General features: G+C 51.6%; 3 protein-coding genes across 15 annotated transcripts; 1 reads left to right on the top strand and 2 right to left on the bottom strand.

Annotated features, from left to right (window-relative positions):
- Window positions 1–444: 444 nt before the first annotated feature.
- On the top strand, window positions 445–2,723 carry Slc16a11 (solute carrier family 16 member 11). 8 transcript variants are annotated; one of them, XM_023723474.1, is made up of 5 exons: window positions 445–581; window positions 838–1,045; window positions 1,288–1,431; window positions 1,599–2,366; window positions 2,451–2,723. In XM_023723474.1, exons 2-5 carry the CDS (start codon window positions 844–846, stop codon window positions 2,678–2,680), a joined length of 1,344 nt encoding a protein of 447 aa, XP_023579242.1. In that variant the 5' UTR covers window positions 445–581; window positions 838–843; the 3' UTR covers window positions 2,681–2,723. The 8 variants fall into 8 exon arrangements, with proteins under 8 accessions (XP_023579242.1, XP_023579243.1, XP_023579241.1 ...); XM_023723475.1 differs by having other exon boundaries at window positions 445–586; window positions 841–1,045; XM_023723473.1 differs by having other exon boundaries at window positions 445–586.
- A 1,260-nt stretch (window positions 2,724–3,983) lies between these two features.
- Window positions 3,984–7,146, bottom strand: Slc16a13 (solute carrier family 16 member 13). Of its 2 annotated transcripts, XM_004638370.2 has the most exons (5): window positions 7,059–7,146; window positions 6,667–6,865; window positions 6,385–6,528; window positions 5,001–5,738; window positions 3,984–4,286 (listed from the first exon to the last, which is right to left on the bottom strand). In XM_004638370.2, the coding sequence occupies exons 2-5, from the start codon at window positions 6,863–6,865 to the stop codon at window positions 4,081–4,083; spliced, it is 1,287 nt and encodes a 428-aa protein (XP_004638427.1). In that variant the 5' UTR covers window positions 7,059–7,146; the 3' UTR covers window positions 3,984–4,080. The 2 variants fall into 2 exon arrangements, with proteins under 2 accessions (XP_004638427.1, XP_023579079.1); XM_023723311.1 differs by lacking the exon at window positions 7,059–7,146 and having other exon boundaries at window positions 3,984–4,169; window positions 6,667–7,052.
- A 2,980-nt stretch (window positions 7,147–10,126) lies between these two features.
- Window positions 10,127–16,162, bottom strand: Bcl6b (B cell CLL/lymphoma 6B). 5 transcript variants are annotated; one of them, XM_004638369.2, is made up of 9 exons: window positions 16,096–16,162; window positions 15,422–15,612; window positions 14,991–15,212; window positions 14,534–14,884; window positions 14,120–14,244; window positions 13,047–13,211; window positions 12,629–12,759; window positions 12,411–12,548; window positions 10,127–12,037 (listed from the first exon to the last, which is right to left on the bottom strand). In XM_004638369.2, the coding sequence occupies exons 2-9, from the start codon at window positions 15,598–15,600 to the stop codon at window positions 11,921–11,923; spliced, it is 1,428 nt and encodes a 475-aa protein (XP_004638426.1). In that variant the 5' UTR covers window positions 15,601–15,612; window positions 16,096–16,162; the 3' UTR covers window positions 10,127–11,920. The 5 variants fall into 5 exon arrangements, with proteins under 5 accessions (XP_004638426.1, XP_023579239.1, XP_023579240.1 ...); XM_023723471.1 differs by having other exon boundaries at window positions 14,534–14,608; XM_023723472.1 differs by lacking the exon at window positions 15,422–15,612 and adding an exon at window positions 15,292–15,421 and having other exon boundaries at window positions 16,096–16,148.
- Between the last annotated feature and the right edge of the window lie 4,963 nt (window positions 16,163–21,125).

The raw sequence follows: 21,125 nt of genomic DNA, 5'->3' as shown, positions 1-21,125 counted from the left end.
TAAGGGTGAGACGGTAGGAGGGCCAGGCACATCACAAGTCTTCACAAAGAGCCCTCTTTCCCCTCTCCTTCAGGACATGCTACTGAGCAAGGAGCAGGTATTCCCTGAGGTCAGGGATTTCATGATACCCGAAGTTTACCTGAGCCACAGCAAGGCTCGCGAGAACAGCACTACTTATCCTGTTGGTTTGGGGGACCACCTCTATTTCTGCGCGTGGGCAGTACAGCATGGATTTGGTAAGGATTGCACTCAGTGAGTCTCCTCTGTGCAGAGCTGGTAGCAGGTGCGTGGGCGTGAGACAGGCGGGGCCGGATTCATTCTGTACCAAGGGCTGTGTGTGGATAATTCAATCCCCCTGGGACTTAAGAGTCTGGCCTCACCCGCAGCTCCAAGGATTGGCTGTCTCAACTCGCCCCCGCCCTCCGCACCCCGTCCCAGGTGGCTCAGGTCCCTGTGGTGATCTCTGTTTACAGAGAGAGCCAACTTGGGTTCCAGCTCCGCATTCGCTGCCCTTTGGGGCTCAGCCCGCCGAAGCGGGGAGAAAACCAGGAGTCCTTTCCCTTTCCCCACCGCCCAAAGAGGTCGGGTAAGGGGGAAGAGTGAGTCTGGGAGGGGGGGATCCCCAGCCTCGGGGATCCAGCTGTTCCCTATCCCTGTACCTCGCGCACACCCAGGAGTCTATCCCTAGACCTGGTTCCCGCGCCCTCCGCCCGCGCCCACGCTCGGGGGTGACCAGCCTACTCTGGGCGAGAGCCTAAAGCTGGGTCTCAGAGATGCCAGCTCCCAAGCAGAGGCTTATGCGTGGAGACTTCACTCAGGGGTGTCTGTTCACTCCAGCAGACGATGTCTCCGAAGACAGCCGGACCCCCTGACGGGGGCTGGGGCTGGGTGGTGGCCGCTGCAGCCTTCTCAGTGAACGGGCTTTCCTACGGGGTCCTACGTTCTCTGGGCCTTGCCCTTCCAGACCTCGCGGAACACTTCGACAGAAGCGCCCAGGACACTGCGTGGGTCAGCGCCCTGGCCTTGGCCGTGCAGCAGGCAGCCAGTGAGGGGGGTCCCCACTGTGGGAGGCGGGAACACGGTACATGGGCCACGAGTACAGTGATGGGAGACCCACCTGACTTCCAGACAACCTGAAGATGGAACTACATTCTAGAAAAGAGTGGGTCTTGGGGGATCAAGGGGAGGGACTAGTAGGCCAGGGGAGGAGCTTTAGGCTAGGTAGCAGCCAATGAGAAGAGTTTCGGGACCCAGAAGCGGGTCTTCGTTAACTCCACCACCTTCTAGGCCCAGTGGGCAGCGCCCTGAGCACACGCTGCGGGGCGCGCCCAGTGGTGATGGTTGGAGGCGTCCTCACTTCGCTGGGCTTCATCTTCTCAGCTTTCGCCCGAAGCCTGATGCACCTGTACCTCGGCCTGGGCCTTCTCGCTGGTGAGAAGAGTGGGATGCCTCAGGCCTTCTGGACCGATGTACAGCTAAGAGTCTGCTGGAGGATGGGGGCCGAACGGGCGGGGTCCTCTGTGGGAAGCAGGGCTGGGAGTCCCGCGGTGGGCATCCCTACCTGGTCCCTGCCCTCATCCTGTCCTCTCCATTCGCAGGCTCCGGCTGGGCCCTGGCCTTCGCCCCTGCCCTCGGCACCCTCTCCCGTTACTTCTCCCGCCGTCGGGTCTTAGCGGTGGGGCTGGCACTCACGGGCAACGGGGCTTCTTCGCTGCTCCTGGCACCCGCCTTGCAGTTCCTTCTTGATACTTTCGGCTGGCGGGGCGCCCTGCTGCTCCTGGGCGCAGTCACCCTCCACCTCACTCCCTGTGGAGCCCTTCTGCGCCCCCTGACTCTGCCCGGTGACCCCCCAGTCCCACCTCGTGGTCCTCTAGCTGCCCTAGGCCTGGGTCTCTTCAAGCACCGGGCCTTTGCAGTCTTTGCTCTGGGGACAGCACTGATTGGGGGCGGGTACTTCATCCCCTATGTACACTTAGCTCCCCACGCTTTAGACCGGGGCCTAGGGGGCTACGGGGCAGCGTGGGTGGTAGCTGTGGCTGCAGTCGGGGATGCAGGCGCCCGGCTGGTCTGTGGGTGGCTGGCAGACCAGGGCTGGGTGCCCCTTCCACGCCTGCTGGCGGTGTTTGGGGCTCTGACAGGGCTGGGGCTGATGGCAGTGGGACTGGTGCCCTCTCTTGGGAGCGAAGACAGCTGGGGAGCCCCGCTGATGGCAGCAGCTGGGGCCTATGGGCTGAGTGCTGGCAGTTACGCCCCATTGGTTTTTGGAGTGCTCCCGGGGCTGGTAGGCATTGGAGGTGTGGTGCAGGCCACAGGGCTGGTGATGATGCTGATGAGCCTGGGGGGACTTCTGGGCCCCCCTCTGTCAGGTAAGGGCTTGAGCCAGCAGGTCTGTTCAGAACCATTCTCTGTCCCTGGGTTTCCAGGACTAATTTCTTTACCTTTCCTCTCAGGCTTCTTAAGGGATGAGACAGGAGACTTCACCGCCTCTTTCCTGATGTGCAGTTCTTTCATCCTCTCTGGCAGCTTCATCTACATGGCCCTCCCCAGAGCGGTCCCCTCCTGCCATCCGGCTTCACCTCCGCCTACCCCTCCCCCTGAGAGCCGGGAGCTGCTCCCTGTACCCAAGGTTGTCCTGCTCTCCCCAGGAGGCCCTCACTCCACTGTGGAGGCCACATGTTGATTGTGATCACATTTGAGCTTCTCCCTCCAATAAAGAATTTTTATCTGATGCTCCCAATATTCTATTTAAGGGGCCGGGGAGATGGCTCAGTGGAATAAGTCCTTCTCTGGCAAGAGCAGGGGCCTGAGTTCAATCCCCAGTTCTACAAAAAAAAAAAAAAATTCTATTTAAGATACCCCAAAAGGCTGATTGAAAGGATTAAGACTCCAGGAGCCCTGATAGTGGGGAAGAATGTGTATCTGCTCAGACAATCTATTTCCCTTTGGCCATGCCCTTGTTGTACTGGAAGTCTTTGAGGAGTGGTTTGCTGGTCATTTTGGGGGTATCAGGGGAAGAGATGCTCGTATCTAGACCACACAAACTCTTTCCTACATTTCAATTTCCCTCTGTTGACCTGAGGAAGACATACAAGAACTTAGGGTCTTGGGGGCTGGGGAGATGGCTTAGTGGAATAAGCGCTTCCCTGTCAAGTGCAAGGGCCTGAGTTCAATTCCAGGTTCCGCAAAAATAAATAAATAAATAAAAACAACTTAGGGTCAAACTTCAGCTCTTAGCTCCCACTCTACATACACCCTACCACCTTGTAATTCTCTTGATTTCTTTTCTGAGTCACTAGAATAGTAGAGAAGAGAGAGGTAACGATTAGAGGAAAGAAGTCTCAGTTGCTAGAGTGCCTGGACACCTCTCACCCAGTCATTGACTCCATCAGCACATAGGCCCCAGATCTTTCTGAGGTCATGATTACTGTCATTTCCTTATTTAGTTTTTTTTTAAATTTATTTTATTTATTTATTTATATGTGTGTGTGTGTGTGTGTGTGTGGGCCCAGCTCAGCCCACCAGGGGGCGGGGCTGGCTGGCATGTGGTGCTGGGGGACTGAACCGTGGTCCCTGTGCTTTGCTAAGCTTGTTCTAAGTAGGTGCTTTAGACCATTGAGCCATCTCACCAGCCCCCTCCTTATTTAGTTTTATCCCAAAAGAATAATCTTGTTTCCCAAACATCTTTCTTCAGAGAGGAAATTTTAGAGCAACACTAGGGACCACATGTAAAACAAAGTCTCTTTGATTCTCACAGTTGATTCACAGCTCAATGAGGCAGGACCTTTAGGATCCTTCAGAAAAGGTTGGGAGAGTGAAGGAAGAAAAAAAGTGAGGCCTCAACAAAACAGAGGGTTGGCACACATATCACAGCCCCAGGCCTGCTCTGGGGAAGGTGGATCAAGAATCTTTTTTTTTTTTTTTTTTTTTTTTGGCAGAACCGGGGATTGAACTCAGACCCTTGCGCTTGCTAGTGGATCAAGAATCTTAAGGCACTTTGTTTCTGTGGATGCCTTAATGGGACAGGAAAAGATCTGGAGCTGTCAGTTTCTGGCTTTAGGGAGACTCAATGCCTCTTGGTGTTTATTCCTCTTCCAATCCCTCTTCCTTGTGCAGGGAGACTTTGGTGTCCAGGACCTCAATTACAAGTTCCTGGGGCCTGGAAGTAGGAGCTGAGAAACAGGAGAAGAAGTGGGGCAACGTAATAAGAACTCCACTTCCTACAAGCAGGAAGGCTCCAGCCACCACAAAAGAAGCCGTGTAGTTGCCTGTCACATCCCGGAGGTACCCTAAGTCCAAAAGAAAAAAAGAACATACATGCATAAGTGATTTGTTCACCTGTCCAGGTGGCTCACACCCACTCTGGGTGTAGGGAACTGCCCCTACCTTGCTCTTAGAGGAGTTAGAACTCCCAACCCAGGTAAGGTTGGATAAATGTGAGAACTTGTTTCCCTTGGGGCCCCAAAAGGCAATTCAGCCCACCTTCATGCCTTTAGAAAGGTCTTTCAAACCAGCCCCAGATGCCAGTATGGATTTGGTAATCCAGGTTAAGTGAGGCATACCTGTGGGTTTCTTTCCAGCAACTGGGGCCCATCTATGCCTTCAGTTAATAGTTAAGGGAAAGATGTTAAAGGTCTAGTATCTTGAGCCTGGAGAACTTTAACCAAATGGCTAAGACACCTGGGCAGGAGCCCAGTAGGCCAAAGGAAAGGAAGACACTGGAATGCCATGTTGGGTGAGGTCTAGCCAGGTCCCCTGAAAACCCAGGCTATATGTACACTTCCAGGGGTTCCACTTAGCTCCTCTTTGTCCCTCCACTGAGACTTTCTGAGCTTCAGGTTCTTTGTCCTATGGATCCATTTCAGAGCTGCTATGATTGATCATGTGAGCTGTATGCTGTACCACAGAGGGCACTGTTCACATACACTAAAATGGGAATAGTTCTGTTCCCCAGTTGTGCACAACGGCAGCCCTGGCCCACCTGGAAGCCCCATTCCCCTTACCAGACAGAGGAGCTCCTAGTAGTCCCCCGATGCTTTCTATCATCTGCACCAGTCCCAGGCCACAATAAATCCTTGCAGTCCCCACCAGTTCAGGTAGCACGGAGAAGGCCACTGGGGTCAGGGCCCCCGATGTAAAGCCATAGGCCACAGCCAGAACCACCAAGGCTGTAGGAGCCTGGGCCACAGGGAAAAGGGCTAGTGATACTCCAGTTAGGGTGGTCCAGAGCATCAGGAGTCGTGCCACAGGCCCTGGGACTGCATCTCCCAGCCACCCAGAGGCCACCCGCCCTATAAGGTCAGAAATGGCAGCCACTGAGAGTAGGAAAGCAGCAGGCAGTGGGTCCCAACCCAGGTCCTGGAGATGGGCCACCAGGTGCACATAAGGAATAAAGTAGCCAGTATTGATCAGAGTGAGGGCAACAGTGTAACGGAGGAAGGGGCCATGATGAAGGAGAGAGGTCAGTTGGGCTCTAGGGCCACCCACAGCAGTGTCCTCAGTCAGGGACAGTGGGCGAAGGAGAGCACCACAGGCCACAAGGTGGCAGGAGAGGGCTGACACCAGCAGCAGGGCCCCTCGCCAGGCAAAGTGGTCAAGCAGCCACTGGAAGAGAGGGGCAAATGCAAAAGAGGAGAGGCCCACTCCTGTCAGTGCCAGCCCCATGGCCAAGGATCGACGTCGGGAGAAGTAACGGGACAGGCATGCCAGGGTTGGAGTGAAGGTCAAGGCCCAGCCAGAGCCTGTCAAAGAGGAAGAAATGGGGGTTGGAGGCTTGTAGGGGAAGCTCAGGACATCTAGTAGTCACAACCCTACCAGCAGCAGAATGAAGCCCTTGCTTTGGTTCCAGTTCTGGTGTGACACTTTCTAGCTGGGCGACCTTATATGTTTAACTTACTTTCCCAGCCTCCATCTACTCATTTGCAAATTACAAAGTGTTAATACACTTAATGGGACTGGGGAGACCTAGAGAAGTCTGTAAAGCAATTAAACACAAAACTCTGCAGTTAAATCCCAGCTTTACCATATCTGGTGGTGTAACCTTCCCTTGTCAAGTTGTGTAATCTTTGAAAGGCTTTCTTTGTACATAGGCTAATGATATCTATTGCACAATGACACTACCTAGCATTTTATAGCTACGTATTCTCTTGCACTCCAAGTCCACTAGCCTTGGGCTTGTGTACTCCACACTCATCATTCTTTGGCTTTGCTAATTTTTCACACTCTCTTTATCAATTGAGTCATTGTTAAGAATTATTTCATGGCACGGGTGCTAGCTAAACTTTCCTTCCACTTCTCTTTAAGCCTTTTGGAAGGACAGGGAAAAAGGAAAATCCAGGAGCCAAAGATACAGGCATTTGGTTCTCCTGTCCTTGCCCAGGATCTCACCTGAGAGCAGCCCAATACTCAGGTATAGGTGAGTCAAGGAGGTAGCAAACGAGGCGAGCAGCATTCCCAGCGCAGCCAAGATGCCCCCAGTCATCACCACAGGCCTGGGCCCGAAATTTGTGCTCAGGACACTACCTATTGGACCTGGGGAAGTCAAAGGAGGTTCTTCGAGGCCTCAGGCGCCCTGCCCCAGCATCGTCCCAACCTCTCAGCCTTGCCCATTCCTCCCTCCTCAACTCTCTTTCCAGGGTCTCGGGACACTGGACCAGGGGCAGCACTCACTCCCAAACTGCTGCACCGCGATTCCTATGGAGGCAATCCAAGAAACACGCGCTGCCTGCTCCTCAAACGCCGAGACAAACTCCACGAAGAAGACGCCAAAGGAGCGCAGCACCCCGAACACCAGCGCCGACTGGAAGAATGCTGAGAGCACCACCATCCATCCCCAGCCGCCATCGGGAGGCTCAGCTCTGCCCGCCATCTGGGCAGGAACAGAGCTGCCGCCACTAACTCCCCCTGGGGGAGCTGGGCTGTGGACGCCCCACCTCAGCCCACTCACCCATGCAGCCTGCGGGGCGGCTGGGGGTAGGTGTAGGAGAGGAGGGGTTGGTAGAGAGGAAGGTGCTGGTGAAGCAGCGCCAGCGCCTTCTCCGAAGCAAGGGGAGGAGACTGACCTAGGCGCCTAAGAACCGGGACAGGCCAGCGCCTGCCGGCGACCAGCGAGGAGGCGTGGCCCCGCTGGCATGCCTCGCGGGCCCAGGCAGACCCTAGGGTTCAGCTAAGGAATAGGGAGCGGAAATGGGTTGAGCCACGCCCCTGAAGCGCGCCAGTCTCTGGATGGGTTATCTGTTTTATCTTTGTGAATGTCAGCACCTGGCCTGGCGACCAGACATCCTGTCCGTAGCCAGCCAATGAGGATGCGTACCCACGAGAAGGGGCGGGGCCAGGAATACTGGGCGGGATTTAAAGTACTGTTCAGAAAAAAAGCTGCGAGTGGGGCGCATGCGCAGGGACCTGAGGAGGCCTGCAGCGAAGGGCCCCATGTGATGCAGGCATCTGTGATGACAACGTGGTGGTCGTGGTCGTGTTTTTTGTTGTGGGCCCAGTTTGCCCACTTTTTAGCAGCAAGGCCTGTAGTTAAGGATAGATGGTGGATAAACTGGTTCTGGAAGGACAGAGCACTCAATACTTGCTGAATGAGGGGTCCAGAAATCACCAGGTCTGGGAATGGTTTTGAGATCTTTAAACCAAACACCTGGCTACTAAATCAGCCTCGAAAAATCCTAGATTCCTGGATCCCTGAAAGGCCACGGGGAAACACAAGAAAAATGGGTTGTTGAACTCCTTCATTTCTGTGATTAAAAACACGCTCCTGTCATTTCTGTTCCCACTAACAGGAAATCTACAGGTCATTCAGACCAAAAATAAACTGGAGAAAGGAAGGGCGCCTGTAAGCTCCACCAAGGCTCCACCTCCACCACCACCTAACCCTTGTTCAGTGGGGCTGGAACATTTTTCTCTACCTTCTAATAACAGCCATTTCCTACCACAGCTTCTGATCTCATGATGGGGTAAAGAGACAAACTATGCCCATAGCCACTGGTGCAGTCAGCTCCACCTCTCCAACTAGTACCCAGGCCCCTAACAAGCACTCTCAATCCCTACAGAGACCCTGTGGTCCTAAGAGTTTGATTTCCTGTTCCTTCATTTTAACTCAGGCTCCTGAGGAGGCTGGTTTTAGGCTTGAGTTCATACCCAGACTAGTGTGGAAAGATGCAAACAAAAGGAGGCAGTGTGGTTTAAAAAAACAAAACATGCTGAGCTTTATAATTTTTTGTGTGAGAAAAAAAAAAAAAAAGACTAAAATGCTCTGTCTAGATATATTGTAAGTAGAGTTGAAACAGGCAGATGCAGAAATTGGTCTGGGCATGTTATCAGTGGTTAGGAGTTTAGAATCAGATCACAGTTCCAATCTTGACTTCCTCACTTATTAACTTGGCCAAGGTACTGAAGCTGTCCGTAGGTTTTCCATCTGCAAATTGGGGATAACACTGCCTAATCTTGAGTTGTTTTAGGGTTTCCAGGAATGTTAAATTAGAAAATCCATGCACTAAAATGCTTAGTTTAGGGTATATGTAGCATGGGATAAGTAATGTTAGCTGTTCTTATTTTCAACAGCTACAGTGAGAAGTGAATAAGGTTCTAGTTTAGTTTTTGGGGTTTTTTTTTTGTTTGTTTTTTATTAAGTCTAATCCAGGTCATGGTTTTTTTTTGTTGTTGTTGTTTTTGTTTTTGTTTTTTGGTGGTACCCGGGATTGAACTCAGGACCTTGAGCTTGCCAGGCAAGCACTTATTCCAACTGAGCTATCTCCCCGGCCCCAGGTCATGGGTTTTAAAGGATTAAGAAACATAGGTTGGGGAGATAGCTCAGTGGCTTCAGCACCTGCCTGGCAAATGCAAGATCCTAAGTTTGATCCCCAGTACTGAAAAAAAAAAAAAAAAAAAAGACTGAGAAACACAACCACAATCTGTAATAGACGGAATTTAAAAAGCAATGTTAACTGATTTTTATCATACAGCAGGAATTTAAAGTTTGGAAGGAGATTACATCAGAATTAGTGAGTTCTGCTCATGGGAAAGAATAAAACTGTACCCAGGACACATGTAGGAGATGCACTGGACACTGGACAGGATCCATGATATTAAGTCTGGACTTGGCATGTTGACTCTTAACTGTGCAATCTTCTCATGGCTACTGCCAGACCCTGATGTCTTTATGGGATCCAAGTCCTATCCATCTTCTTTGATGGTGATGGTATACTGTCCCAAAAATTAAGATCCCCAGCACAGTAACATCCATCCCCCAACCTACTAGTAGCTTGCTAGTTTCTCACTGCTGCCTCCACACCTCAGGCAGGAAGTGACCTCAGACCAGCAGGATGCAGGTGGCTCCGGAGAAACTTCATGAAGTCACTGGTTCCTACACAATAAGCCGGAAGGCAAGTGCCGGGAGGGGAGTACACTTAAGAGGTCTGGTGGGATAGGATAGTAAGATGAGCAGAGAATCCAAGATGTTATTCAGGAGGCAAGAAATCTCTTTCCAAGATCCAGATACCTCCTCCCAGGTAAGAATCCAGGACACAGTAGTAGCACAGAAAGCCTTCTTTATTCCAAGATCTAACACTTTCAACCTCAGGCACTTTTCACCTGCCTATCCATTTCTGTTAAACAGAAATCATGGTTCCTTCTTACATTTCTCTTCTGCTTTCCCTTCTTTCTTCAATTCTGCAATGGGGCAGTGGAGATTAAAACACACAAAAAAATATCTTTCTCACTAGTCCCCAAGTGACACTGACTAGTACTGACTTATCTTGAGGAGTTCCACTCCACAAATTAAAAAGTGCTTCTTACACTTCACCCATGTCCTAAAATCAAATAGGTCCCACCCAGGACAAGTGTCAGAACTACCAAGGCTTCAAAGTATTATCTAACATTCCAAACATTCTGTTTCAGCAAAGAGACAACACCCTTCTTAACTTTCAACCTATCTGGTCTGTACCAAAAACTGTAGCCCTCAACCAACTTTTTTTTTTTTAATGTATTTGGTACAGGGTCTCATTATACAGCTTGGACTCATAGTATTTCTCCTGTTTTCAGCCTCCCCAGCACTGGGTTTACACACCTAATCTCAGTGGCCAGCTCAGCATGCCCAGGGTTGGGGTCGACGTAGCACATGGTGCCAGGGATCAAACCCGGGTCCCTAAGCTTACCTAAACAGGTGTTTAGTCCACTGAGCTATCTAGCCAGCCAACTTCTTAATCCTACCTGGCATCTCAGTCAACTGAAAGAGGTGTTTGGCCCATGAGTCAACCAGTCTTTAAGTCTCTTAAATCTATAAGTCCAACAATAATGCAAATCATAATTCAAAACTTCAAATCCAGCTCCATTTTTCTCTTTGTGGAAGGTTCTAATGCATTCACTGGTTCCAGACAGGAATTCAGTGATAGACTGTGTCACTGATCCAGCTTTTTTAAGCTAAGAAAGTTACCAAGCAATGGTGACTTTTAGAGGCAAAAAGTTGTTTCTGGAATCTGGACACTTGCCAGAAAAGGTCCAAAAACAAGGCAGAAGGGGCTTATCACACATAGAGAGAACACCAAGGAATATTCAAACCCAGATGCTTCTGGACTAATGGATTGGTCAAGACTCTTTAGTTGAAATACAGAGTTTCAGGGGCCAGGGAGATGGCTCAGTAGAATAAGTGCTTGCCTGGCAAGCACAAGGGCCTGAGTTCAATCCCCTGTTCCGCTAAAAACAAACAAACAAGAAAACAAACAGAGTTTCACAATTCTCCCTAGATCACAATATTCTTAGACTTGGTGGACTCTGAAAAGATCACAGCATCTCTGATAAGGAATTTCAGACCTCAACTCAACACTTAGGTAACAGATACACATAGTGCAGCCAAACCCAGGTGACCAGGTTAATGGGACAGTTTTGTTTCTGGACCATCTTGTAGGAAAGACTTCAAGCCTCCATTTTGGGAGACTAAAGCAGGAGGATTCTGAGTTCAAGTCCAGTCTGGGCTATGTAATGAGTGCAAGACTAGCCTGGACTACAGGACTGTCTTTAAGAAACAAAACAGCAAATACAAAATCCAGTGCCCACACCTCCATCCTGCAGGAGCCATTCATCACCTCAAATTCAGGCTCACAGTAAAGGTTCCTATAGCTTTTGAAGAGCAAAGAAGAGTCTGTTGGTCGTGGCAAGCCTACGGCACGCATGCCACAGTGGGCCGTTTGCATCACTGAAAGCTCTAAAAGGTTCCCTATCACTGCTCTACATTCAATTCTAGCCTGCTAGAGAATACCAGAGAGGGTTCCTGCCCCAATTCCACAAGTTCCCAGGGCTTGCCCAAGAACACATAAAGGTTCCAGACCTAGAACTGGAGGGGTAGAATACAGAGAACCCCTTTTTTTCCCCCACTTAAACCAACAAGTGAACAAAGAACAATTCTAAAGATAAAAGTTATGATAATACAACATAAAAAAATTCAAGCCAAAGGAGAGCCAAGTGCTAATAATAATCTCTGCCAGCAGAGCTGTGACCTCACCTTCCCTGTTTCAGGTCACTTTTGATCACACTTGTAGAAGAGGGAAGTTGGAAATGCAACAGAATGAAGGCCCTGGTGCCACCCAAAGGCCTCAATAAATTATATTTACAGATAAATCAGATGAAATGAGGTTGTAGGCAGAGAGCTGTTTCCTTAAGGAAACAAGGCCTCCATTCTCTTTCTTCCTCCAACCTCTAGTTAGACAATCTAGATTGTGGGAAAGAGGTTTTGACCAGCAAAACAGAGGCAGATCTAGCCAGAATCTACCACTTCTGCTCTCCTCAGCAAGAACTTACGGTGGCAGTGGTTTCTGACACCAGAGTTGCCTTGCACAACTCCACACCAAGACTGGCAGGGAAGCCAGGCCAGATCTACAGCTTTCCCATCCTCCAGCGAGCAAGTGGGGTCTCGGCCAGTGCTCAGCTAGGGACCGCCAAGGATATGGTAGTGGACCTTGGTGTTGGTAGCAGCTCCGTGTTTCTGGCGTAGATGCAGCCGAAGTTGACTCTTGTGCCGGAAATGCAGGCCACAGGGGTCACACTGTGGGAGGATAGCTAGGTGAGGTTCCTTCTAATCTACAGCTACCTTTTAAGAGTTGAGTGAGGGGGAGTTGCCCAGCTCTCTGATGAAAATTTGGTCTCGGACCTTTACATTCACCCAAATCCTTTGGGTACCAGGAAACTGGGCTTGTCTTATCTAAGAATGGCTTTCCCACTACTTAGCCCTGCTTTAGAAATACTGTATTCAATCCTGAGGTTTAACTACCTCCATCCCATCCCACTCCACACTCTGCCCTATACTCACTGGGACTCTTCAAGCTGCAACCCAGCAGTTAGCAAGCCTGCTCCTCTCAAAGCCCCACACCTAGATGAATGGGAGGTAATTCTAAGTTTGGGCCATGCTAAGTACCCACATGGTAAGGCTTCTCTCCTGTGTGGATTCGAACATGGCTCTTGAGGGTCTGTAAGTGGCGAAAGCGGGTCCCACAGGTAGAACAAGGGTAGGGCTTCTCTCCGGTATGGATCAGCACATGTGCACGCAGGTGTGCCACCTGGGAGGAAAGGAGTCTTCAGACCACACTTCTTGAGGGTCAAAAGCCTTTGTTAGTCCACGCACTCTCTCCATCCCTACCTGTACAAAGCGGGAACCGCAAGTTTCACACTTGTAGGGTTTTTCTCCAGAATGGATGCGGCTGTGTGTTTTCAGGTTAGCTGGCCGGTTAAATCGGGCTCCACAGATGGAGCAATGGTAGGGCTTTTCCCCTGAAAGCAGGGTCAATGACAGATCAAGTCAGGATCTTACTGTAAGATAGCAGTGGAGGGGTCTGGTGAGATGGCTCAGTGGTCTAAAGCACCTACTTAGAACAAGCTAAGCAGTTCAATCCCCCAGCACCACATGCCAGCCAGCCCTGCCCCCTTGTGGGCTGAGCTGGCCACACACACACAAAATCAATCAATCAATCAATCAATCAATCAATCAAAACAAAAATCTGTTAAAAAAAAAAAAAGATAGCAGTGGACACCAAGGCTAAGGCCCTCTCTTCCCCTACCTGTATGCACTGTGCGGTGACTGGCCAGGTTACCCTTGTATCGGAAGGCAGACCGACAGAGCTGACACTTATAGGGCTTGTCCTCCTCCCCAGGAGCAAAGGGGTCCAGCCCTGAAGAACACCCAGCCACAGCCTCACAGTTCTGGCAGCTGAAAAACTCACTTCCTGGGAAGGGTGGGGTGGGAGTTATGAGTAATAATTATAGTTACTTGTTGAGGGAGTCTTAGGTACTGGTGAATCCTCAAATTGTGCAGCAGGTTTTCTTTTTCCCAGCTCACTGTGCAGTGTTTTGTGGCCCATGGCTACATACTTAGTAAGAAGACAGTCAAGTGAACCAAGTAACCTTGTGGTACTAGCATTCTGTGTCTCTCTGTTGAGGCAGGAGGATTGAAAGTTCAAGCCCCGCCTAGGCAACTTAGGGAGAGTCTGTCCCAAAATAAAAATATAAAATAATGGGTTGTGGATATAGCCCTGGATTCAATTCCCAGTATGTGCTAGTGGGATAAACCAAGATGAAATTTTATATCTCTGATTCCAGAGTATTCTGCTAATTTTTTCAACAGTAGTAGTAGTTAGAAGCCTTGCTAGTGGGCCAATGCTTTTGCTTTTCTCTTGTATACCACTGGGGATGACAGCCTGCCACAGAGGCCCTGACAAGCCCTGAGCAGACCCACTCAGCCTTGGATAGGGATAGGCCCAAAATTCCAACTTTGCTGCTCACTGGAAGCTCCCTGGGAGCTTTAAAAAAATATTGATGTAGGGCTGGGGAGATGGCTCAGTAGAATAAGCATTTGCCTGACAAGTGCAGAGTCCTGAGTTCAACCCCTGGTACCACAAAAAAAAAAAAAAAAAGATGCCAAAATAAGAACCCCGAAAACTATGCCACATACCCACATCCAGATATCCTGATCAGTGGGATATGATCTGGGCAATGGGAATTTTAAAGGCTTTTCAAGCTATTGTAATTTACAGTAAAGTTTGAGAATCATTAGAAGGTCTTTCTTGAATTTTTTTTTTTTTTATCCAAATTGGCCTGAAGTAGCCACAGGAGAACAGGCTGGAAGGGCTCTTACCTGGTGGTGGACAAGCTCGTTTAGAGGGTGATCCAGTAGTCTCCTGAGCCTGGGGTGTGAGGAGATAGTGGGTACTGCCTGGAGTTCTACACTTGAATTGTCCATTGGTGGCAGCTGGAGAGAGTCTAAGCCGGCAGGAGGGCAGAGAAAAGGTTAGGAGAGATTATATGGAGAATGGTTCTCTACTGGAGAACATGAAGCCAAAGGTCTATCCACTGGAGGTGAATCAATATTGACTGATGAGTCAAAGTCCCATCCACTAATGCAGCTTGGCCTCTGGTCAACTCTCTCAGATAGGCTAGTGTTTCTACATCCCACCCACCATCTCCCTGTCTCATGACCACACAGACCCAGAGGCTTTGCCTTCTAGCTGAGGCCAGTGTCTACAAACTCTTGAAGTTCTAGATTCTGTACCTGCTTTGGGGACCAGGAATGGGTCCTTCTTCACTGCTGCTGCTGCTGCTGGAGGCCTCATCTCCACTGGGGAGCCTGGCTTGAGGGCAAAGTTGTCCAGAATTCCTCTCTCCCATTAGGCTCCCAGCTTGGGAGGCCTGAGAGTTTAGCACGATGAATTTATATTTTTTCCAATTGCAAGCCTTTGGGTCTGGGCTCGCCGGACTTGGGAAACCTTGATTGCAACTTCGAGATTCAGTAGGTGGGTCTGGGTGTCCTTCGGAGCGCCTAGGACTATCTGATGGAGGGACCATTGGTGGTGGTGTTGGTTCCGCCTCCAGGGGTCGCAAGGAGATGCCTAGAGGTTCATAGCTGGGAAGTGTGATGGACATTAGTGCAGGTTCCTCATGACTGCCTTTGGTGTGGACACGTGGGGCACCACCTCACCCATGAAGAACACAGAGCCAAGCTCCCTCACCTGGCCTGAATGAAGCGGTGGCATGCTTGGACTACATGTTCCATTTGCAAGTACGTGGCGGCCGCAAGGACAGCTGGCACAGTGGCAGGAGAGAGGCGCAGGCGCGAAGTGTACATGAAGTCCAGAAGTGGAGCAAAGCCTCTGGCTTCAGGGCCCCCAGGCAGGGACAACACATCCACCCCCACTCCTGCTCGACCCCGAAAGATTGAATAGAAAAAGCCGCTGGAGAGAAGGCACATAGGTCATTAGGAGCTGGGACATCAAGGAAGACACAGGCTACTTTAGAACACCCTACCCTCACCATGACTCCCTGCTTCCAACTTGAGACAGCTTTACTCAGGCTCCGAAAGACTTGGCTTCGGATTCCCTCACACGGGCTTTATGGTTCCGCCTCTTTCCCTTTGGGTCCCCAAGAACCCCATCCCGCGAACCTGCAGGCGATAAGAACTGCCTTGTGAGCGCGAAGGGGTTGCCCGCCAACCAGCAGCGTGACGTCAGTGAGGATCCCGCGCAGGCGCAGCTCGTTCAGATTGCCAAGCACGTCGGAGGAGTGGCGAGTGAACTCGCGGACATAGCCCAGCGCATCTTCGGGGGCAGCGGTGGAACCCATAGCGACGCAGGCCTGCGGGTGTCAAGGGACGGGCGCAGGGGTCCAAGAGTCCTGAGACACACACTCCCTTCTCTGCTTACCTTTTCGTCCGGCAAAGATCCCGGCCCCGGCACCCTCAGCCCCCCTTTGCCCCCTGCCGCGCCGCCGCTCGCCTCCCGCGACCCCGAGTGCAGAGCAGATGCAGGCTCGTCCGCACCGAGGCGTCCCGGGAGCGCGTGGGTTCCATGCGCATCACCGCTGGTTCGACTCCTACTACCTCCTTCCACTCGCCGGGCTCTAGGGGCTGACCTTGCCTAGGGCCGCCCCGGCGATCTGCTGTTCACACCCCTATAAATCCCAGTCGAAGCTCCTCTCACCAACCGCGGGATTCTGTGGTCCTGTCTAATCCTTGGCCCAAGTTTAGAGCACTTTCTGGAACTCAGCCTCCCTACCATCAACAAACCCTAACCCTTTGGGGGAACCCAAAACCTGGTCCCTCCGGTGTTCTGTTCTTACCCCCGTCCTGCAGGGGCTGCAGCTGCTCTGCTCCAGGGGGGCGGGGTCTAACTCCCCTCCGGCCTGGGCTCCTTTATCCAGCCGGGATGTCGGGGGCGGGGGTGGAGGTGGGGTGAACGCCTGGGTCCGTATCCTTCCTTCCTCCCTCGCTCTCCAGATGGCAAGCCCGGGGCGGGGTCTCCGTCGCAAAGGCGGGATCTCAGAAATACGGGGTGCTCGTTGTGGACGGGGCTTTGGGTCCCTGAAAATGGAACGGAGGATGAGGATTTTGGAATTGTAGAGGAGATTAGAGAGGTCGAGGTTGAAAACCGGGAGGCGCTGCGTAGTCGTCGGACTTGGGGCAGCGAAAATTGTTGTGTTGGCTTTGGGAAGGGGGTGCCAGCAGTCTGGCAGACGACAAAGTGATTGCAGCGAAATTCCCCCTTGTGATACACTAAGGAAGCGGGGAACCCAGGGAGGTACCAGGTTTGGAGAGGCGCTAGTGGGCTCCCGTGGGGTCTTGATAGGAAGGTGTGTAGGAATGACAGCAAGCCCCTCAAAAGAGGGGGGCTCTCGCCGGGCGGGGCAGGCAGAGTGCGGATATGATTTCTAGTTGGTTTCCTTCTATTGTCCTGCGACCGGACGGCTCCACCAGCTGCTTCCCCACGAGAAGGTGGGGAAAGCCCCGGGTGCGGGCCGAGAGACGCTCAGGAGACCTAGGCGTCCGGCCCCTTACTACCGCCTCTCTTCTGAGTCCTTTTAGGGATCCCGAGAGGCGGACTCCCGCCCAAAGCCCGTCCACTCTCCCCCAGTCCCAGATTGCTAGGGTGTTCAGCACTCGCCGGTAGGCTATGCTTTGAGGCTGGCTGGACGCCGGGGTCCAGCGCGGCAAGTAGGCAAAGCTCGGCAATGTCTGACTCCGTCCACGAGGGGGCGGACGAGCATCAGCCTCGCTTCGCCCCGTCGTCGCCCCGCTGCAGAGGTTGTGCTCAGCCCTGGGCACCGGATGAATTCGCTCTGGGTGGCAGACCCTTCTGCGTTGGTTTATCTTGCTCCTCTGTCTCTTAGCGGGATGCTAGGGTTAGGAGCTTTGCCTGAGGTTGGAATTACTACTGAGGTGGAAAATCCGTGGGCTTTGGAAATGGGGGAAATGGGTGTGACGAGTACTGGAGCTTGAGCTTGAGAGTACGGAGCTTTCTTTCCTAATTAAAATAGCTGCTATTAACTAGATATTTTAGGAGTTGAGTTTTTAGTGGTCATTAATATGAAATTTTCGTGGGGTAAATAAACAAAGAAGAGGAACGGAGGAGAGGCCTGGAAACTAATTTTAACCCTCTGGTCTGGGAGATAGGCATGGGTCATTTATTTGGGGGGGGGGGATTTGAGATTGAGGGCAAGATTCATCTGGAGAAGATGGGCCAGAGCTGGGTATAGCTGCAAAGCAGGAGATCTTTGGATTTGAGCTAAGGAGTGTATATACCTGACCAGGAATTGCCACGGACCAGGCCTGGAGTCATCCTGTTCAAAATCGGGTGTATTTTAATTTGAGTATGAAAGAGAGCCGCTGAGAACCTGGGAATTGGAGATGAGTAAGGATTCGGGGTGGGGAATTAGCTTTGGCATGTGGGGTGCCCTCTGCCCAGTTTGGAGATGAGAAGTAGATAGGGCTCCCTTTAGTATCAGGGAGGTGTTAGCTGGTCAATGGTGAGGTGCTATTTATTATGAGGTATTGGGCTGACTTGATAGTTAATAGTCAATATGGGCTGTATTTAGCCTAGAGGGAAGTTTGAGGCCTGGGAATGATGTCAAAGCGGCACTAGTTCTGGGTGTTTTGATACCCACCATTTGGAGACCATGTTACCTTGGACTAGCAGGAGAGTTAGACTACTCACGATGATTAGGGGGTACAGCCTGTTTTGTGGTGCTCTATCAATTTCAAGATTCAGATTAGATTGTTGGAGATACAGAATTCAATTTGGGTTTTTTAAAAAAATTGCACTGAGGTGGAACAAATAGAAACTCAGAATAAGTTTGAAGGCTTTCTGTGATTAGGTATTTTGGGGAGGGGTTACACTTTTGAGTCTTGTGGAAAGTTATTTTCAGGAGAGAATTTTCTTCTGTATGCCTGCATAGCCATGAAACTTTTTCCATGTTCTCCTCCAAAGGAAGGCCCCAAGGGATCTTCCGATTAAAGTTTTGGGGTGTCCTTATTTTAGGGTGTTTGTCACTCATCAGGTGTTTTTGGTGAAGCTGAAAGATTGATCACAAGGTGAGACAGATTTGACAGTTCCCTTAATTTGGAGCATTTTTCTGGCCTAGAATATTTTTTACTTATAACTCCTCACCCCAGAATATAGAAATTTCTTTCTTTAATGAACCCCCAAATAAGCCTAAGATTTGAAGGGAGAGATACGAGAAGGGAATGCTGTCCTGTCATGTCGTTATTATGTGGTCTGGATAGATCTCAGGGAAAATAATACGGTTTCAGACTCTGAACCCCGACTTCTTAAGGAAGAACACCTCAGCCTGGGGAAAGGCGGAGGCAAATGGGGTGTCTCTTAGTAAAGTGGACACCTCTGATCACAACAGTGCTGCTAGAACTGTGGCAAAGGGGGGTGGTGGTGGAGTAGAAGAAGGTAAGATTATTGAACCCTGATTTTCTAGGATAAGAGCCCCAAACAGAAAGCAGACAGAGGACTGAGAGAGTGGGTGAGCCGAGGGGGGAGGGGTTCCCAACGGCAGCAGGGGCTAGAGGGTAAGCCAGGCCAGCTCGTCCCGCCTGGGTCCTTGCTCTCTTCGGCTCTCCTCCCCTCTCTCCCTCCCACCGCCCACCCCCCCCAACCCAAGGAAAAAAAAAACTGCCTGTGCAACAGCAATGGCAGATTCCAATCCTCCAGGCTTTCCTAAACCACCACGGAGACCAGCCAGGGGGGAGGGGAGGGGAAGATCGGGCTTTCCTGCTTCCCTAAGACAGGGGCTATGAGCTTGACCTCCTGGCCCCTTGCCCTCTGAGGAGTGCCTCCCCTCCCACCCCCCTGGTCTGGAAGCCAGGTGTCCTGGACCCTAGCCCCCGAGCGGGGTGGGGGGGCCTAGAGGGACGGGGAGGAGGAAGGAGGGAGTGACTTCCAAAATTGGCATCGGGACAGAGCAGGGCTGGCGGGAGGCAGGCGAAAGACAGAATTTTCCTGAAAAAACGGGGGTATCTAAGGACCCCAAATTTGGGGAGCTAGTCCAGGACCGTCTTCCTAACATCCTAGATTTTTTTGGGATTTTTTGGGGGCCCCGGGACCCCTCTAGATGGGGTGAGGAATGTAGTGTTGGGGGAATCTGACTGGGGCATTGCAGCTGCCTCTCCCGCCGAGTTGGAGACGGATGGGCTGGACGGGTTTTGGGGGGGGTGTCCCCAATTCTGGCTGGGAGTGGAGGAACCCCCTCCAGAGCTCTCTTGTGGGGGTGCCCCCTCCCCAGGGCACTCCCCAGTCCTTGAGCCAGCCGAGAGGAAGGAGGCCAGCGATGCGACTGGGGCGGCTCCTTTCTCCTGCACCCCAAATCTGAGGGATGCACCCCAAAATTTGCTCCTTTCAAAATAGGGGACCAGGATCTCAGGGGAAAGTAGCTGAGGTAAGTGGGGAGGGAAGTGTCCCCTGTTTTCAGGAGAGACGTGGCGGTTGGGGGGGAGGTTTGGAGGTGCGTGCTGGGGTGGGGTTGGGCTTTGTCAGTCTTGGAATTGGGGGGTGACTGAAGAGGATTCCTCCTATACCTCCAAAGTGCAGTCCCCTAGATGGAAACCAAAACCTAAGGCCAGAGAGCCCTCCACATCTCCAGCCGTTAGGACAGTGTTTGATTTCTCTTACCCCCACAAAGGCTCTGCCGGGGGTGAGAGCTTGGGGCAGCTGTTTTTTGGGGGGGTTCTGGAGGGTGCAAAGAGAAGCAGAAGGCCTTATTAGGGCTAGATGTAGAAAAGATGGGGGTCCCGGGAGGGAGCCTGGCATCTTTGGGGGCCTAAAAAGACTGCTTACATACACCATCTTAGATCTTTCTGACTGCTGAGAGTTTTGGGGGGTGTGTCGGGACAGGGGTGGTAAAAGGTGAGATGGGATATAGAAGGATAATATTTGGGTTTTATAGGGTATTATTTTGAGTTGCAGAGGGGATTTTACTTTCTGGGAGGTGCTTTTAAAAATTCAAGTCCTGGACAGGAGGAAAAGGCTAAGGGCAGGCCTAGGGATGGGGGTGGGGAGAGGCATCATGTTTGTCTCAGCTTAAACGTGGCTCTCTGGGTTGGGCCCCAATTGCCTGGGCCTGGTGGATAGGCTAATGGGTGTTGTTGCAGGGACAGAACATGGGTCTTGGGGGTCCATGGGAAATGGGAACAGCACTGGAGGTTGAACACCTGGCCTCCAGGTCCAGATGGTCCTCTTCTAGGCCCTGCTGCTCACCTCTCCCCCTCGCCTCCATTTCCTGCCTTTGGCCTCCATCTTGTGACAGGCCCAGGGCCCAGGGCAACTTCCGGCCCCCCTCTCTCAACCGGGTTCCGGCCCTATCACCTCTGGATTGCCAACTCCTAACCCTGCTGTCCTTGGTCCTCTGTGCCTCTTAGCATTTCTCTTGGGTTCTGACCCAGAGAGGAGAGAAACGGACACAGGAAGCCTTAGGTCCCTGCCCTTGCTGAGTCAGGAGGCAGTTTGGTGTCATTCCCTGTTTCCTCTACTTCTGACCCCAAACTAGGGATCTCAGAGCTGAGTTTCTAAAGGAAGGTGGTTGCAATCCTATTACACTGTGAGCGCATCCCTTTCCTTCCAGTTGTCTGCTCAATTCCTGTCCCTAGTTGGTGGTTTTCCCAACCTTTTTTAGGGCCACATTTGCCTTCTCTATCTCCCTGTTGTTGGTGGCAGGGGTCTTTACAGCACTGTTTTGTGCTCTCAGCCCACCCCAGTCCTGCTCCCGCCCCAGCAGCACACTGTGGTTTGTACGGCACTGTGGCCACGTCCAAACCACACTGTGGTGTTAGAGCGAGGGTGGGGGAGGCACCGCTGAGGCCTGGCCCTGAG

The sequence above is a fragment of the Octodon degus genome, unplaced genomic scaffold, assembly GCF_000260255.1.
Source record: "Octodon degus isolate 3935 unplaced genomic scaffold, OctDeg1.0 scaffold00098, whole genome shotgun sequence".
Taxonomy (NCBI): domain Eukaryota; kingdom Metazoa; phylum Chordata; class Mammalia; order Rodentia; family Octodontidae; genus Octodon; species Octodon degus.
Note: the sequence above shows the minus strand (reverse complement) of the source record. Positions and strands in the feature narration are given on the sequence as shown.

Bases quoted from the DNA above. Each gene is read 5' to 3' on its own strand.
- Slc16a11 (XM_023723474.1), top strand. From the start codon at position 844: ATGTCTCCGAAGACAGCCGGACCCCCTGACGGGGGCTGGGGCTGGGTG. The intron at 1,432-1,598 runs GTGAGAAGAGTG...CTCCATTCGCAG, and splicing joins CGGCCTGGGCCTTCTCGCTG to GCTCCGGCTGGGCCCTGGCC. The intron at 2,367-2,450 runs GTAAGGGCTTGA...CTTTCCTCTCAG, and splicing joins TCTGGGCCCCCCTCTGTCAG to GCTTCTTAAGGGATGAGACA.
- Bcl6b (XM_004638369.2), bottom strand. From the start codon at position 15,600: ATGGGTTCCACCGCTGCCCCCGAAGATGCGCTGGGCTATGTCCGCGAG. The intron at 15,213-15,421 runs GTTCGCGGGATG...CCTTCTCTCCAG, and splicing joins GCAGTTCTTATCGCCTGCAG to CGGCTTTTTCTATTCAATCT. The intron at 12,038-12,410 runs GTGGGTACTTAG...ATCCTCCCACAG, and splicing joins CAGGAGAGAAGCCTTACCAT to TGTGACCCCTGTGGCCTGCA.
- Slc16a13 (XM_004638370.2), bottom strand. From the start codon at position 6,865: ATGGCGGGCAGAGCTGAGCCTCCCGATGGCGGCTGGGGATGGATGGTG. The intron at 6,529-6,666 runs GTGAGTGCTGCC...TGACTTCCCCAG, and splicing joins CGCGGTGCAGCAGTTTGGGA to GTCCAATAGGTAGTGTCCTG. The intron at 5,739-6,384 runs GTGAGATCCTGG...CCTCTTTGACAG, and splicing joins GAGTATTGGGCTGCTCTCAG to GCTCTGGCTGGGCCTTGACC.